Source organism: Pongo abelii, chromosome 15 (genome assembly GCF_028885655.2).
Source record: "Pongo abelii isolate AG06213 chromosome 15, NHGRI_mPonAbe1-v2.0_pri, whole genome shotgun sequence".
Classification (NCBI taxonomy): Eukaryota; Metazoa; Chordata; class Mammalia; order Primates; family Hominidae; genus Pongo; species Pongo abelii.
In genome coordinates this window covers 22,748,700-22,766,661 of record NC_072000.2, presented here as the reverse complement: position 1 = coordinate 22,766,661, position 17,962 = coordinate 22,748,700, and the positions used below count along the sequence as shown (strand labels likewise).

Here is a 17,962-nt window from a genome sequence, read left to right as displayed (position 1 = left end):
AAGAGGAAGAAAGATCACACCTGAGAATGTGTGGAAGCATCAGTGCTGTGTGCAGAACAGGGACCCTTGGCTTGTCTCCTGGGCTCCATCCAAGTTGTTTGTCTTGTCTGTCCCTCAATTTCCTCATCTGTGCATAGGGTACTACAGGAATACCTGCCTCTGTAAATTGCTGCAATGAATTACGTGAGCTCTTGTCAATCTCATAGAGCGTTTTTTGGCACAGAGTAAACACTATCTATTAGTTCTTCATTGTACTGTTTTTAAATTAACACAAACCTTATTAGTATTTGAGCAGATTTCCTTCATGGCCTTATGTCTTATGTCTCATACTTTATGCTTCAGATGTGATTCTTAAAATCATATCTGAAGATATCATTTAAAAATGAAAGATGTTTAAGATCTTTGACATATTTGTCCTTGAAATTCCCAGTAAAAGGGAAACCATCAGTCCCATAGTCCGAGAGGCCTTCCCGACTATACAAGAAATCACTACTTCACGCCCCAGTGCAGTGTTTTAGAGGAGAGGCTGCAAGGCTTGGGAAAGTGGCCTCGCATTCAGAGCCAGACCTCTGGGGCTGTGAATTCTGACTCCACTTCATTGTGGTTGAATCATCTTGTCAAATTCCTTGATGTGCCTTGAGTTTCTCTTTCTTCGTCTCTAAATTTTGGAGGATCAGATGCCAGCAAGTCGGGAGACTGAAGAGTAAAGATGTGGAAATCCCTGCCTAGAGCCTGGTAGTGGGGACAGTTTTGTCCTTGGGATGGACCTGGCTCCTGCCCTGTATGCAGTAACCAGAACAGCATGTCCAGCCTTTCACTGAGGCAGGTGTGTCTGTCTTTTCTCAGAGTATGAAGACTGCAAAGACCTCATAAAATCTATGCTGAGGGATGAGCAGCTGTTCAAGGAAGAGAAGCTTGCAGAGCAGCTCGGGCAAGCTGAGGAGCTCAGGTGAGGGGGCCCCGTGGCGTCAGGCAAGTGGCAGGTGTGTGAATCTCTGAAGTACAACAGCTCGGTGGGGAGAAATCAGAGCTAAGCTGGGCCCGGGGAAAGGCAGGAATTGCCATGGCAGGCTCACGACACACAAAGATTTATCAAGCAGAGAACAAGGATAATAATAAGTTATGGGTTGCGGTTGTTTCTCAGAGCCTTATTTTCTGTTTTTCAAACAAGTAATTGTTGAGGTGAAATGTGCATAACAGAAAATTAACTGAAGGAGTGGGAACCACCCAGCAGCATTCGGTATACTCAAAATGATATGCCATCACCACCTCACTCACCCTTATTCAGAATCACCTCCTGACTGACTGGCTTCTCATCCTTTCACTCAATCAATGTTGCCTTCTCGAGCCTGTCATTCTTTTCTTTTGTCTTTTCAATTGGCCCAATCTGCACCTGGCCTCATTCCTGTCCATGGCTTTGTATCTAGTCGCTGCGAGATGCACTATGTGTATATTCACGTGGAAATGTCCATGGCCAGAGTGAAGAACTGAAAGGATGGATGTCTTTTCGAAACTGAATTAGGAAGACACCTACTTTTGTTGCCAGAAGAGAAAGATGAATGGAACGTCGTGGAGGGTCTTCCAGGAGCCCTCTCTCATATAGAGGAAGCCTGTGAACCACTTTTTTTTCTTTCTCTTGGCCACAGACATTTCTTTACACACGTGCTGGCCTTCTGCTTGGAAGTCTCCTTGAGGACATTGGCTCAGGAATCTATGTCGCAATATTGCAACTAATCACTCATCCCTTTCCACTGTTAAATTTTTTCTACTATCTCACCTTAGGCAATATAAAGTCCTGGTTCACTCTCTGGAACGAGAGCTGACTCAGTTAAGGGAGAAGTTACGGGAAGGGAGAGATGCCTCCCGCTCATTGAATCAGCATCTCCAGGCCCTCCTCACTCCGGATAAGCCAGACAACTCCCAGGGATGGGACCTCCGAGAACAGCTGGCTGAGGGATGTAGGCTGGCACAGCACCTTGTCCAAAAGCTCAGCCCAGGTAAGGTGGCCATAGGTCCTGATGACCCAAAACACCAGGCTTATGAGAGACTCCAGACCTCCATACTTTCACAATGACAGTGGCATCGGTGGTGTTTTTTCCCCTAAACATATGTGGCCATGACATGACCAGGACTTCCTGGGTAAGAACAGAGATGGCAAACCCATGGGGTTGGAGGTCACAGTATTGCAAATGTCTCTCCTTCCTTGATGGAAGGTTTTCTTTGGAGCAAGAAGCAGCACATTTCTAGTTTTAAAGCACAGGAAGGAGGCTGTGACGGGATGGCGCTTGTTAGAGTGAAAAGAGCTCTGGACTCAGAAGGCAGGTTCCCAGGCTGTCTCTTTGGCAATGTTCTTAGTAACTGTCGGTGAGTGAGAGATTTATCCTTCCCGATTTTCTCTGTATCCATCTGCAAATGCAAGCAAATTGTCACTTCCAAGGGTCTGAAGCATCCAAATGTGGGAACACTTACGACTGCTTTTCAAAAGGAGATAAAGCTGCTTGCCATGTGGTGTTGGAGCAGGCACTTCATGTGGGGGCATTTGGTGGTAGCAAGTGCTTGAGACTGGAACACTCCTCATAGAAAGAATGTCCCTGAATAATAGGGCAGAAGCCACGTGGAGGGCCTGTGACGTCTCCTGATGCACGGAGGACTGTAGGACAAGTTTGTCCTCTCCTAAGAGAAAGAATTAGGCTTGAAATGTGAACTGTGACAGGACACCAAGCCTGTGCCTGGGAATCAGACCTGTAGCAGGATGGGGGAGACAGCTGCCACAGTCCAGAGAGAGGCTGTAGAAGCCTCCATCATATGGGGAGCAAAAGGTCTTTTCAATATTTGGCCACATCTTGATGGTGGCCTTCCAGATCAGAAAGGCATTGCCCAATGGATCAGGAAACCATGCCAGGGCATTTTGTTAAAGATAAAACATGAGAGCTTTCAGTTGAACGGTGACCATGCCTAGATGTTCATGTCTGAGTGCACATTGGGCTGACTGTGCTTGCAGAGTGTGAAGTGGGAAATCTCTGAACGAACACTTCTGAATTTACAGAAAATGACGAAGATGAGGATGAAGATGTTAAAGTTGAGGAGGCTGAGAAAGTACAGGAATTATATGCCCCCAGGTAACACTGAATAATCGGGAGCAAGTAATGGGTGGTAACATATGAAAAAGGTCTAGGAGGCACACCCTCTCTGGCATCTATGATGGGCCAAAAGTCTGCATTCCCTTGGCCACAGTATGTGAAATTCAAGCCAGCTTGGATACAGGGTGTGGCAGCTGTTGTGTTTCTCTGTGTGTGGCGGGTGTCATGTCTGTACCGTACAGGGATAGCTGAGTCTTCATCCTCCTCAGCTCCTATCTATCCAGTGCAATGAACACCAGTTGCTCTCTTCCTCTCTGGCTCCCATGGCAGCCATGCTCTGTTGCAGAGAGAAGAGGATTGCCTGTTCCCTCTTAAGGGGAACCTCCTGTTTGCTTTCTGGGACCACTCTCTTAATGCCTCCTGTCAAAACCAGCTGGGACTCCCTGGGGTCCGATCCCTCTGTGTTTGATCTTCTGTCATCTCTATCCCACCTGGCTCCTCAGGGAGGTGCAGAAGGCTGAAGAAAAGGAAGTCCCTGAGGACTCACTGGAGGAATGTGTCATCACTTGTTCAACTAGCCACGGCCCTTGTGAGCCCAACCAGCCTCACCAGAAAACCAAAATCACATTTGAGGAAGACCAAGTCGACTCAACTCTAGTTGTAGACAGTGAATCCTCTGATGATGAATGGCAGGATGCTCGAAACCTTCTCCCAGGTAGCCTCTATTTCCTTTGTGTCTCATACCTCTGTCTACGCTATGGAAGATCAATTCTGAGGACAGGCTGTATACATAAATATTGGTTTAGTCAGAAACCAGGATGCAGCTAGGTGCGGTGACTCACACGTATAATCACAGCAGTTTGGGAGGCCTAAGTGGGAGGATCATTTGAATTCAGGAGTTCAAGACCAGCCTGGGCAATATGCTGAAACCCATCTTTCCAAAGAATACGAAAACCTAGCCAGGCATGGTGCTGCGTGCATATAGTCCCAACTGCTCAGGAGGCTTAGGTGGGAGGACTGGCTCAGACAATCCTCCCTTCCTCATTCACTACTCTCAGGCTAGACTCTCTCTCCTTTTCATTGGCTTGTCTTAGCTATTAATAATAAGTGTCTGGCCAGGGGCGCTGGCTCACATCTGTAATCCCAGCGCTTTGGGAGGCCGAGGTGGGCGGATCACCTGATGTCAGGAGTTCGAAACCAGCCTGGCCAACGTGGTGAAACCCCATCTCTACTAAAAATGCAAAAATTAGCTGGCATGGTGGTTGGCATTTGTAATCTCAGCTACTTGGGACGCTGAGACATGAGAATTGCTTGAACCAGGGAGGGCAGAGGTTGCAGTGAGCTGAGATCGCGCCAGTGCACTCCAGCCTGGGTGACAGAGTGAGACTCCATCTCAAACAAAAAACAAAAAACCAAAAACGAACCAATGAAACAAACAAAAAAATTTAAAAAACCAAAAACAATCTGTTGTGCTACACAGAAATATTGGCTGCTCATGGGGTCAACAACTCAGTGCCCAGCCTTGCTTTATAGAAACTTATGAGCAAGAAAACGGTAGAAGCATTTATGTCCTGGTTTCAAGGTGACTGCGTAGCTAAGACAAGTTGACTTAAAGGAGATCAAGACTGGCGATGAGAAGAGTGAAATCAGGGACACAACATCTTCAAAGAAGTAGACAGGGCTATCAGTGACATCCCTCAGTCCTGATGAAACCTACTTGATTTCACGAGTTTTTAACCCATCATGTGTTTGGGTGTCTTCTCCCCAGTCCCTGACCCCACCTCTTCTACCACAAACGTCAGCATGGTGGCATCTGCCCGCCCTTGGTCCACTGAGAAGTCAGAGTTGAACATTCTAGAAATCAACAAGAAATCGCGCCCCCAGCTGGCAGAGAACAAAGAGCAGTTCAGAAACCTCAAAGAGAAATTTCTTGTAACTCAAGTGGCGTACTTCCTGGCCAAGGGGCAGAATAATTACGGTAAGTTCTATAGGCTCACCATCACAAAAGTGATGAATGATGTCCTGTCTTCTCTCAGAGAAACTAAATGCTCTCTCCATCAAAAATAAGTTCAACCTTCCCATACTTCTAGGAAAATAGAAATGGGCATTTTCACATTTTGTTAAATTTGGAAGTCAGAGGTACCAAAGTATTTAGCAAGTTTCCATGTTTGCAATCAGGTGGGGGTGGGCCTAGAGGTAAAATTGCAGTTATCCATTTCAGACACAGGCACAGAACGACCTGTTTTCTCCAAGAGGCTAAATCGTGTTTCCAAGAATCCTCTCTGTACCATATAAGATCCGGCAGACAAATAACAACTAGTTTGTTGTTCTAAATGTGTGGGACTAGTGAACCCTTACTCTGTTCAAGCTTTTGTTGAGGCCCAATAGGCAAAGCTCTGTTCTAGGGACCCTGAGGGAAACTTGGTGATAGTACACAGTGCCCGCTCTGAGGGGCTTCAAGAGGAGTCTGCTCCTAATAGAACCTGTGGTATGTGTAAGTGACAGCATCAAGAGCAGGGAGTAGGGGCCATGCACGGTGGCTCGCTCCTCTAATCCCAGCACTTTGGGAGGCTGAGGTGGGTAGATCACGAGGTCAGGAGTTTGAGACCAGCCTGGGCAACATGGAGAAACCCCATCTCTACTAAAAATACAAACATTAGCTGGGCGTGGTGGCAGGCGCCTGTAATCCCAGCTACTCCGGAGGATGAGGCAGGAGAATCCTTTACATCCAGGAGGCAGAGGTTGCAGTGAGCCAAGAATATGCCATTGCACTCCAGCCTTGGTGACAGGGCAAGACTCATCAAAAGAAAAGCAGAGAGTTGCCTGGTGAGAGGGAATTCCTGCTTCCTGGGGCACATTCTCTTGTTCCTAAATAGGAAGAAAGATCGCACCTGAGAATGTGTGGAAGCATCAGTGCTGTGTGCAGAACAGGGACCCTTGGCTTGTCTCCTGGGCTCCATCCAAGTTGCTTGTCTTGTCTGTCCCTCAATTTCCTCATCTGTGCATAGGGTACTACAGGAATACCTGCCTCTGTAAATTGCTGCAATGAATTACGTGAGCTCTTGTCAATCTCATAGAACGTTTTTTGGCACAGAGTAAACACTATCTATTAGTTCTTCATTGTACTGTTTTTAAATTAACACAAACCTTATTAGTATTTGAGCAGATTTCCTTCATGGCCTTATGTCTTATGTCTCATACTTTATGCTTCAGATGTGATTCTTAAAATCACATCTGAAGATATCATTTAAAAATGAAAGATGTTTAAGATCTTTGACATATTTGTCCTTGAAATTCCCAGTAAAAGGGAAACCATCAGTCCCATAGTCCGAGAGGCCTTCCCGACTATACAAGAAATCACTACTTCACGCCCCAGTGCAGTGTTTTAGAGGAGAGGCTGCAAGGCTTGGGAAAGTGGCCTCGCATTCAGAGCCAGACCTCCGGGGCTGTGAATTCTGACTCCACTTCATTGTGGTTGAATCATCTTGTCAACTTCCTTGATGTGCCTTGAGTTTCTCTTTCTTCATCTCTAAATTTTGGAGGATCAGATGCCAGCAAGTCGGGAGACTGAAGAGTAAAGATGTGGAAATCCCTGCCTAGAGCCTGGTAGTGGGGACAGTTTTGTCCTTGGGATGGACCTGGTTCCTGCCCTGTATGCAGTATCCAGAACAGCATGTCCAGCCTTTCACTGAGGCAGGTGTGTCTGTCTTTTCTCAGAGTATGAAGACTGCAAAGACCTCATAAAATCTATGCTGAGGGATGAGCAGCTGTTCAAGGAAGAGAAGCTTGCAGAGCAGCTCGGGCAAGCTGAGGAGCTCAGGTGAGGGGGCCCCGTGGCGTCAGGCAGGTGGCAGGTGTGTGAATCTCTGAAGTACAACAGCTTGGTGGGGAGAAATCAGAGCTAAGCTGGGCCCGGGGAAAGGCAGGAATTGCCATGGCAGGCTCACGACACACAAAGATTTATCAAGCAGAGAACAAGGATAATAATAAGTTATGGGTTGTGGTTGTTTCTCAGAGCCTTATTTTCTGTTTTTCAAACAAGTAATTGTTGAGGTGAAATGTGCATAACAGAAAATTAACCGAAGGAGTGGGAACCACCCAGCAGCATTCGGTATACTCAAAATGATATGCCATCACCACCCCACTCACCCTTAGTCAGAATCACCTCCTGACTGACTGCGGCTTCTCATCCTTTCACTCAATCAATGTTGCCTTCTCGAGCCTGTCATTCTTTTCTTTTGTCTTTTCAATTGGCCCAATCTGCACCTGGCCTCATTCCTGTCCATGGCTTTGTATCTAGTCGCTGCAAGATGCACTATGTGTATATTCACGTGGAAATGTCCATGGCCAGAGTGAAGAACTGAAAGGATGGATGTCTTTTCGAAACTGAATTAGGAAGACACCTACTTTTGTTGCCAGAAGAGAAAGATGAATGGAACATCGTGGAGGGTCTTCCAGGAGCCCTCTCTCATATAGAGGAAGCCTGTGAACCACTTTTTTTTCTTTCTCTTGGCCACAGACATTTCTTTACACACGTGCTGGCCTTCTGCTTGGAAGTCTCCTTGAGGACATTGGCTCAGGAATCTATGTCACAATATTGCAACTAATCACTCATCCCTTTCCACTGTTAAATTTTCTCTACTATCTCACCTTAGGCAATATAAAGTCCTGGTTCACTCTCAGGAACGAGAGCTGACTCAGTTAAGGGAGAAGTTACGGGAAGGGAGAGATGCCTCCCGCTCATTGAATCAGCATCTCCAGGCCCTCCTCACTCCGGATAAGCCAGACAACTCCCAGGGATCGGACCTCCGAGAACAGCTGGCTGAGGGATGTAGGCTGGCACAGCACCTCGTCCAAAAACTCAGCCCAGGTAAGGTGGCCATAGGCCCTGATGACCCAAAACTCCAGGCTTATGAGAGACTCCAGACCTCCATACTTTCACAATGACAGTGGCATCGGTGGTGTTTTTTCCCTTTAACATATGTGGCCATGACATGACCAGGACTTCCTGGGTAAGAACAGAGATGGCAAACCCATGGGGTTGGAGGTCACAGTATTGCAAATGTCCCTCCTTCCTTGATGGAAGGTTTTCTTTGGAGCAAGAAGCAGCACGTTTCTAGTTTTAAAGGACAGGAAGGAGGCTGTGATGGGAGGGCACTTGTTAGAGTGAAAAGAGCTCTGGACTCAGAAGGCAGGTTCCCAGGCTGTCTCTTTGGCAATGTTCTTAGTAACTGTCGGTGAGTGAGTGATTTATCCTTCCCGAGTTTCTCTGTCTCCATCTGCAAATGCAAGCAAATTGTCACTTCCAAGGGTCTGAAGCATCCAAATGTGGGAACACTTACGGCTGCTTCTCAAAATGAGATAAAGCCACTTGCCGTGTGGTGTTGGAGCAGGCACTTCATGTGGGGGCATTTGGTGGTAGCAAGTGCTTGAGACTGGAACACTCCTCATAGACAGTATGTCCCTGAATAATAGGGCAGAAGCCACGTGGAGGGCCTGTGAAGTCTCCTGATGCACGGAGGACTGTAGGACAAGTTTGTCCCCTCCTAAGAGAAAGAATTAGGCTTGAAATGTGAACTGTGACAGGACACCAAGCCTGTGCCTGGGAATCAGACCTGTAGCGGGATGGGGGAGACAGCTGCCACAGTCCAGCGAGAGGCTGTAGAAGCCTCCATCATATGGGGAGCAAAAGGTCTTTTCAATATTTGGCCACATCTTGATGGTGGCCCTCCAGATCGGAGATACATTGCCCAATGTATCAGGAAACCATGCCAGGGCATTTTGTTAAAGATAAAACATGAGAGCTTTCAATTGCACCGTGACCATGCCTAGATGTTCATGTCTGTGTGCACATTGGGCTGACTGTGCTTGCAGAGTGTGAAGTGGGAAATCTCTGAACGAACACTTCTGTATTTACAGAAAATGACGAAGATGAGGATGAAGATGTTAAAGTTGAGGAGGCTGAGAAAGTACAGGAATTATGTGCCCCCAGGTAACACTGAATAATCGGGAGCAAGTAATGGGTGGTAACATATGAAAAAGGTCTAGGAGGCACACCCTCTCTGGCATCTACGATGGGCCGAAAGTCTGCATTCCCTTGGCCACAGTATGTGAAATTCAAGCCAGCTTGGACACAGGGTGTGGCAGCTGTTGTGTTTCTCTGTGTGTGGCGGGTGTCATGTCTGTACCGTACAGGGATAGCTGAGTCTTCATCCTCCTCGGCTCCTATCTGTCCAGTGCAATGAACACCAGTTGCTCTCTTCCTCTCTGTCTCCCATGGCAGCCATGCTCTGTTGCAGAGAGAAGAGGATTGCCTGTTCCCTCTTAAAGGGAACCTCCTGTTTGCTTTCTGGGGCCACTCTCTTAATGCCTCCTGTCAAAACCAGCTGGGACTCCCTGGGGTCCGATCCCTCTGTGTTTAATCTTCTGTCATCTCTATCCCACCTGGCTCCTCAGGGAGGTGCAGAAGGCTGAAGAAAAGGAAGTCCCTGAGGACTCACTGGAGGAATGTGTCATCACTTGTTCAACTAGCCACGGCCCTTGTGAGTCCAACCAGCCTCACTGGAACACCAAAATCACATTTGAGGAAGACCAAGTCGACTCAACTCTCATTGACTCATCCTCTCATGATGACTTGTCGGATGCTGTATACATTATCCCAGGTAGCCTCTATTTTCCTTTGTCTCACGCCTTTTCCTATGCTGAGGAAGATAAACTCTGAAGGCAGGCTCTATACACACAAATTGGTTTTAATAAAATCTTTTATGGGATTCTTAACAGAGATATCAGGGAGGTTTTCTTCCCTTCTCAGCTCATGTCATGCCTTTGTCTCACAGTCCCCAGTGTCAAGTTACTGGACCCCAGACAAGAGTGACAATCTCATAGTCACCTGAGTGCAGGAGGTACACAGGAGGTATCTGTGAGGCCTCATAGCTTCGATTCAGTATCTCTTGTCACCTGTGATTAAGTCATCTGTCCCTGAACAATGTCCATGCGGTTTCTCTGCCTTTTTAAGGAGACTGGCAGCCTTGCCTTTGTATTTGGAAGTATCGTTCCCCAGGCTTCACTGCTCTCAGCTTTAGTCTTGGTATCCTTCAAGTCAGCTTGCTTAGCTGCACGGTCACCTTGAAATCAGGACAGAAACTTTTCTTTTTTACTTTGCTGATATAGTTCCATAAAGCAAGGCTGGACCCTGGTTCTCCACGCCATCAATGCAATGGCTGATCCAATGTTTCTTTGTAGCATCATAGATTCTCTCTCTTTTTTTTTTTTTTTGTGATGGAGTCTCGCTCTGTCACCCAGGCTGGAGTACAGTGGCTCCATTTTGGCTTGCTGCAACTTCCGCCTCCCAGGTTCAAGTGATTCTCCTGCCTCAGCCTCCTGAGTCGCTGGTACCACAGGTGCTCGGCACCACATCTGGCTAATTTTTGTATTTTTATTAGAGACGGGGTTCCCCCATGTTGGCCAGGCTGGTCTTGAACTCATGACCTCAAATGATTCACCTTCCATCATCTCCCAAATCACAGATTCTTTTTAATGCAAGAGTTGTTAAAATTTATCTATCAGTCGAGTTTCATGTGTAGATCCCTCTAAACAATTAATGTCCATGTTACCTGGTGATATAAGTCAGTATTGCAACAACACTCCTAGAAAATTGTTTGACCAATTATTGGCTATTTTGGTGGAAAAATTTGTTTAAGTTTGCATAGACTCAGGCAGGGAATATGGCATTTTGGTCTACCTGTAGAGGGAAATTTTGGCCTGTGGGTCTGGAAAGCAGGGTCATCTACTTCTCACCAGAGTTAATCTAGGGCACCCTAGAATCCTCCTGTCAGAATCCATATTCTTGCACTGAGAATAGTTATGTCCTTGTCCTATGACTGGACACTGATTTGGTCATATGTGAAGTGTGAATTGCTTAATGTGACCTGCTTCTCTGAATTTATTTCCAGAAAATGAAAGTGATCATGAGGAAGAGGAAGAAAAAGGGCCAGTGTCTCCCAGGTAATGCTGTGGAATTGTGGGCTGTTAATTCAATAGGGGCAGCTGGAGATTGTAGATTTAGAGAAAATGAGGAAGCAATGAATAGAACTTTTTCTTCCATTCACCCAGCTACAAGTTGTCCTTATTAACAACGTTGTACATTATTTGTGGCCCTTGTGTTGGTTTTAATTTCGTAGTCCTCTCAAGATAGGAACTTGCAATCAGATAAGCCAGGTGAACTAGCCAAACAGGGATATCTTATTGATCTTTTTAAAAAACCAGCTCTTGGATTCACTGATTTTTTTGAAGAGTTTTTTTGTGTCTCTATCTCCTTCAGTTCTGCTCTGATCTTAGTTATTTCTTGCCTTCTGCTAGCTTTTGAATATGTTTGCTCTTGCTTCTCTAGTTCTTTTAATTGCAATATTAAGGTGTTGATTTTAGATCTTTCCTTTCTCTTGTGGGCATTTAGTGCTAGAAATTTCCCTCTCCCCACTGCTTTAAATGTGTCCCAGAGATTCTGGTATGTTGTGTCTTTGTTCTCATTGGTTTCAAAGAACATCTTTATTTCTGCCTTCATTTCGTTATTTACCCAGTAGTCATTCAGGAGCAGGTTGTTCAGTTTCCATGTAGTTGTGCGGTTTTGAGTAAGTTTCTTAATCCTGAGTTCTAATTTGATTGCACTGTGTCTGAGAGACAGTTTGTTGTGATTTCTGTTCTTTTACATTTGCTGAGGAGTGCTTTACTTCCTACTATGTAGTCAATTTTGGAATAAGTGTGATGTGATGCTGAGAAGAATGTATATTCTGTTGATTTGGAGTGGAGAGTTCTGTAGATGTCTATTAGGTATGCTTGGTGCAGAGCTGAGTTCAAGTCCTGGATATCCTTGTGAACCTTCTGTCTCATGGATCTGTCTAATATGACAGTGGGGTGTTAAAGTCTCCCATGATTATTGCGTGGGAGTCTAAGTCTCTTTTCAGGTCTCTCAGGACTTGCTTTATGAATCTGGGTGCTCCTGTATTCGATACATGTACATTTAGGATAGTTAGCTTTTCATGTTGAATTGATCCCTTTACCATTATGTAATGGCCTTCTTTGTCTCTTTTGATCTTTCTTGGTTTAAAGTCTGTTTTATCAAAGACTAGGATTGCAACCCCTGCTTTTTTTTGCTTTCCATTTGCTTGGTAGATCTTCCTCCATCCCTTTATTTTGAGCCTATGCGTGTCTCTGCACGTGAGATGGGTCTCCTGAATGCAGCACACTGATGGGTCTTGACTCGTCCAATTTGCCAGTCTGTGTCTTTTTATTGGGGCATTTAGCCCATTTACATTTCAGGTTACTATTGTTCTGTGTGAATTTGATCCTGTCATGATGATGTGAGCTGGTTATTTTGCCTGTTAGTTGATGCACTTTCTTCCTAGCATCGATGGTCTTTACAATTTGGCATGTGTTTGCAGTGGCTGGCTGGTACATGTTGTTCCTTTCCATGTTCAGTGCTTCCTTCAGGAGCTCTTGTAAGGCAGGCCTGTTGGTGACAAAATCTCTCAGCATTTGCTTGTGTGTAAAGGATTTTATTTCTCCTTCACTTATGAAGCTTAGTTTGGCTGGATATGAAATTCTGGGTTGAAAATTCTTTTCTTTATGAATGTCGAATATTGGCCCCCACTCTCTTCTGGTTTGTAGGGTTTCTGCAGAGAGATCCACTATTAGTCTGGTGGGCTTCCCTTAGTGGGTAACTCGACCTTTCTCTCTGGCTGCCCTTAACATTTTTTCCTTTCTTCAAACTTGGTGAATCTTACAATTATGTGTCTTGGAGTTGCTCTTCTCGAGGAGTATCTTTGTGGTGTTCTCTATATTTCCTGAATTTGAATGTTGGCCTGCCTTGCTAGGTTGGGGAAGTTCTCCTGGATAATATCTTGAAAAGTGTTTTCCAGCTTGGTTCCATTCTCCCCATCACTTTCAGGTACACCAATCAAATGTAGATTTGGTCTTTTCACATAGTCCCATATTTATTGGAGGCTTTGTTCATTTCTTTTTACTCTTCTTTCTCTAAACTGCTCTTCTCACTTCATTTCATTAATTTGATCTTCAATCACTAATACCCTTTCTTCCACTTGATCAAATTGGCTACTGAAGCTTGTGCATGCGCCACGTAGTTCTCGTGCCATGGCTTTCAGGTCCATCAGGTCATTTAAGGTCTCCTCTGCATTGTTTATTCTAGTTAGCCATTCGTCCAATCTTTTTTCAAGGTTTTTAGCTTCCTTGCGATGGGTTTGCACATCCTCCTTTAGCTCGGAGAAGTTTGTTATTACCGACTTCTGAAGCCTACTTCTGTCAGCTCATCAAAGTCATTCTCCGTCCTGCTTTGTTCCATTGCTGGTGAGGAGCTGTGATCCTTTGGAGGAGAAGGGGCGCTCTGGTTTTTAGAATTTTCAGCTTTTCTGCTCCAGTTTGTCCACATTTTTGTGGTTTTATCTACCTTTGGTCTTTGATGCTGGTGACCTACAGATGGGGTTTTGGTGTGGATGTCCTTTTGTTGACATTCATTCCTTTCTGTTTGTTAGTTTTCCTTTTAACGGTGAGGTCCCTCAGCTGCAGGTCTGGTGGAGTTTGCTGGAGGTCCACTCCAGACCTTCAAACAGGGATTTCTTGGTGTCACCTGTTCTCTCCCATGTGTTTAAATCCAGGGAGAGAATGTATATATGCTTTCTGTTTATTTTTTGTTAGTATGTTTGCTAGTATTTGTGTAAGCAAAGAAATTGAAAAAATAAACATATTATATCAAAATATTGTAAAAAGGGGACCCTTAATACACAAGATCTGTGTCTGCACTGCCTCAAGGGCTCTGTTCACTTGAATGCTGCATGTAAAATTCAACCCAATTTATACGAAGTAGTTGAAGCCCTGTGTTAGTTCTCTGTGCTGCAAGTCATGATGGTAGTTTACAGAGAGAGTCTGGGTGCCCTGCATTGGCTGATCTGTGGCAAATGTACTGAGCATGTGCTGCCCATTTTTGTTCGGTCCTCAGAGCAGTCAACCTCCAGCCTGCATTTAGAAGGATAGTTTTATTTCTCTTGAAGGAAAAATGCCTTTGGTTTCTGTGAGCACTCCATTCTGTCTCCCATCAGATCATCTGGAAGGTTTTGTTGTCTAATCTCTGTTGGTTATGTCTTCTGTCATCCCTGTCCTGCCTGGCTCATCAGGAATCTGCAGGAGTCTGAAGAGGAGGAAGCCCCCCAGGAGTCCTGGGATGAAGGTGATTCCACTCTCTCAATTCCTCCTGACATGTGTGCCTCATACCAGTCTGACGGGAGCACCTTTCACTCAGTAGAGGAACAGCAAGTCGGCTTGGCTCTTGACATAGGCAGTGAGTACTCCATTGTGAAGGTGATAAAGCTCCAGTTCATGTCCCAGGTAGACCCCATAATCTTTGGGCCTTGCGCCCCTGGTTGGGCTGAGAGTTGCCATCACTGTGGGTGGAACTTATATAACAATGTAGATTTCAATCACTCTGGAATCGAGTCTGAAGCACAGGCATGGGGTGGGTCAGTGAGCTTTGCTGTCTTCCTAGTCTCAGGCCATGCCCGTGCCACCCTGGACCGACTGTCAGGACATTGAACTCAAGGCAGATGTGGCAAACTCACACCAAGCTGTGCAGCACATGTCCAGGAGTTATCTGTCAGATCAGCTCACCTGAATTAAATGTCTCTTGCCAGCTACAAATTTCTTTATGAGTTTTGTTCCCAAAGCATGTCTGTGCAGTTCTTTACCTGCCCAAGCCCAGTGTCACCCTTGTCTACCTCTCCGTGGAAGATGTGACCCAGGTTTCACTGAATTTATCCCCACTTTCTGTGTCTTCTAAGTTGGCTTGTTGTAGCTCATCTGTCCATCATCTTGCTGGTATGTTTTCTAGATAAATGGCTGACTTTTTACCCACAAAAGCCATGATAGCTGATGCTTCTGTGTAGAACCAAGTCTCATTTTGACTCAAGAGCTGGTACATTGCATCCCTCCATCAAATCTCAGTGTCCACAATCTCATAAACTATCAAATCCTGGGTATTTGATGAGAGAAGCCTGAATATTGTAATATCTCTCCTATGAGGCGTTAGAACGATTTGCCTCAAATCTATTGGGAAAAACATTGCTCATTTGTGTACACAAACCTAGGACAGAGCACACTGGGAAGATCACATTCCAAAATGGGAATTTTGCCCAAGGCTCATGAAAGGAACCAAGTCAGTTCTCTCAAGACTTGACCTCAGGCCTCCTGGTATATTTCTCTCAAAGTCTACTGTTCTCACACTGAGAAGACTGATGTCCCTGTGTTAGGATTGGACAGAGGAATGTTTCTGTGTGCAAGGAAGAACTGCTTCATGTAAGAGGCCCTGTCTGAATTTATTTGCAGGACATTGGTGTGATCAAGTGAAAAAGGAGGACCAAGAGGCCACAGGTCCCAGGTGAGTCTGAGAAATTGTGGACAGTTAATTTGATGTTGACACCTGGAGACGCCAAGTCTGGGGAAAACAGTACATGCTGAAAATAATGATTTCATCTTGTCAGACAAGTCTGAATTACATCTACTAACATTGCTTTTGGTTCTCATTACAGTAAATGTTTAGGTTTCCATTTCTTCCTTTCCTTATCATTTACTAACCTAGTGAAGGTTGACCACACCTCAAAAGCTGTATTCTCATGGTGACTGCAGGGAAGCTTGAGCACATTTTATGCAAAATTATTGAGCCCACTCTTTTCATGATCACTGTTCATTGTGTGTCCTGAGGGCACTAATATAGAGTGTTCTTTGACTCCCTCATCAGTGTGTCACCTGGCCAATTCACTGAGCTCACTATCTCTCTCACTCTCTCTCTCTCTCAATGTGTGTGTGTGTGTGTGTGTGTGTGTGTGTGTGTGTGTGTGTGTGTGTGTGTGTGTGTGTGTGTGTGTGTGTGTGTGTGTGTCTTTCTCTTTCATCCTTTTCTGCCTGGCCCTGGTCTGTCCCAACATGAAGGCAATAATTTGTTACCTCATTAATAGATCTGTCCTTTTTCTTTTCAAACAGTTCCTTATGTTACCCATGAAATCTAGCTGGGGCTGTGTGGTTTCTGATTCCCCCTGGCTTATTCTTTACTTTTCCTTCTTTTCCAGGCTCAGCAGGGAGCTGCTGGATGAGAAAGAGCCTGAAGTCTTGCAGGACTCACTGGATAGATTTTATTCAACTCCTTGTGGGTATATGGAACTGCCTGACTTATGCCAGCTGTACAGAAATGACTTTTACTCATTGGAGGAACAACACCTTGGCTTGGCTCTTGACGTGGACAGTGAGTACCTTACTATGAAGGTGATAAGACTCCACCTGGTCCTCCAGATATGGGTGATATTCCTGCTCCAAGTGGCCCTTACTGACCCGAGAGATGTCATTGCCGCAGGCAGGACCTGTGGGCGCATATAGGTTGTAATGAAACTGTAGTTTCAGTTGGAAGCCCAGACATGAAATGGGTCAGGGAGCATGGCTCTATTCCTAGTCTCCAGCCATGCCTGTGGCAACCTGAGCCCACTCTCAGCACATTGGACCAGGTACACGTAAAAAATTCACAGAACTATGATTTGGGCTCAAGGGTTTGTAGATTTCCTCCTTCATTCTAATTTCAGTGTCTTGCAACGACGAATGAGCTGGGCATTTGATGAGACAGGGCTGAATACTGCAGTTTTCCTCCTAGAAATCATCTGGGGCATTTTCTTTGAACTGATGGGAACAATAAGGCATAACTGTTTGCACAAACTTGGGATAAATGATTTTGGGATAACTGTCTACCAGAATAGGGACATTTCACCCTTGGTTCTGAGATGCAAACCAAAGATTCTCTATCATGACTGGCTTTGAGGCCTCCTGAAGTATATCTCTCACATTGTCCTGTTCTTGTGCTGAGGAGCCTGAGGTCCCTGTGTGGGGATTAGACAGTGGACTGTTATGGGTGTAGGTAAATTGGCTTATTTTGTCTGTCCCTGTCTGAATTTATTGCAGGAATTAAAAAGGACCAAGAAGAGGAAGAAGACCAAGGCCCACCATGCCCCAGGTAAGTTTGAGCAACTGTCAACAGCTAATTCTGTGTTGACACCTGAAGACTCCTGGTTCAGGGAAAGCAGAGCAAGCCGACATTATCGATTACATGTTTTCAACCAAGCCTGAATTATTCCTACTCACATTGCTGTTGGTTTTCATTGCAGTAGATATTTAGGTTTCCGTTTCTTCCTCTCCTTGTCACTTACTAATCTACTGTAGGTTGACCATACTTCAAAAGCTGTATCCTCATGGTGACTGCATGGAAACTTGAGCACATTTTATGGAAAATTATTGAGCACAGTCTTTTCATGATCACTGTACACTGTGTGTCCTGAGGGCAGTAACTCAGAGTGTCCTGTACTCCCTCATCAGTGTGTCACCTGGACAATTCACTGAGTGCTCGCTCTCTGTCTCTGCCTCTGTCTCTCTGTCTCTCTGTCTTTCTCTTTCATTCTTTTCTATTTGGCCCTGTTCCATCCCAACTGAAGGCAATAATTTGTTACCTCATTAATGGATGTATCCTTTTTCTTTTTTAACCACTTCCTTATGCTACCCATGAAACCTAGTTGGGGCTCTGTTGTGTCTGATTTCCCCTGGCTTATTCTTTACTTTTTCTACTTTTCCAGGCTCAGCAGAGAGCTGCTGGAGGTAGTAGAGCCTGAGGACTTGCAGGACTCACTAGATAGATGTTATTCGACTCCTTCCAGTTATCTAGAAATGCCTGATCCATGCCAGCCCTACGGAAGTTCCTTTTACTCACTGGAGGAAGAACATGTTGGCTTTTCTCTTGACATGGATGGTGAGTACCTTTCTATAAAGGTGATAAGGATCCACTGAGT

General features: G+C 45.3%; 1 protein-coding gene across 9 annotated transcripts in view; it reads left to right on the top strand.

Annotated features, from left to right (window-relative positions):
* Nucleotides 1-17,962, top strand: part of LOC134760003 (neuroblastoma breakpoint family member 3-like) — a 53,484-nt gene that overhangs the window by 32,413 nt on the left and 3,109 nt on the right. For 6 of the 9 annotated variants that reach the window (XM_063715357.1, XM_063715358.1, XM_063715365.1 and 3 more), the window contains 15 exons: nucleotides 847-949; nucleotides 1,783-1,997; nucleotides 3,047-3,119; nucleotides 3,584-3,795; nucleotides 4,849-5,058; nucleotides 6,798-6,900; nucleotides 7,736-7,950; nucleotides 9,000-9,072; nucleotides 9,537-9,742; nucleotides 11,033-11,084; nucleotides 14,189-14,427; nucleotides 15,468-15,519; nucleotides 16,208-16,380; nucleotides 17,085-17,136; nucleotides 17,750-17,922. In XM_063715357.1, coding sequence (XP_063571427.1) covers nucleotides 847-949; nucleotides 1,783-1,997; nucleotides 3,047-3,119; nucleotides 3,584-3,795; nucleotides 4,849-5,058; nucleotides 6,798-6,900; nucleotides 7,736-7,950; nucleotides 9,000-9,072; nucleotides 9,537-9,742; nucleotides 11,033-11,084; nucleotides 14,189-14,427; nucleotides 15,468-15,519; nucleotides 16,208-16,380; nucleotides 17,085-17,136; nucleotides 17,750-17,922 — 2,151 coding nt within the window. The remainder of the gene's footprint in view (nucleotides 1-846; nucleotides 950-1,782; nucleotides 1,998-3,046; nucleotides 3,120-3,583; nucleotides 3,796-4,848; nucleotides 5,059-6,797; nucleotides 6,901-7,735; nucleotides 7,951-8,999; nucleotides 9,073-9,536; nucleotides 9,743-11,032; nucleotides 11,085-14,188; nucleotides 14,428-15,467; nucleotides 15,520-16,207; nucleotides 16,381-17,084; nucleotides 17,137-17,749; nucleotides 17,923-17,962) is intronic. The other 3 variants (XM_063715364.1, XM_063715359.1, XM_063715360.1) reach the window with 3 other exon arrangements.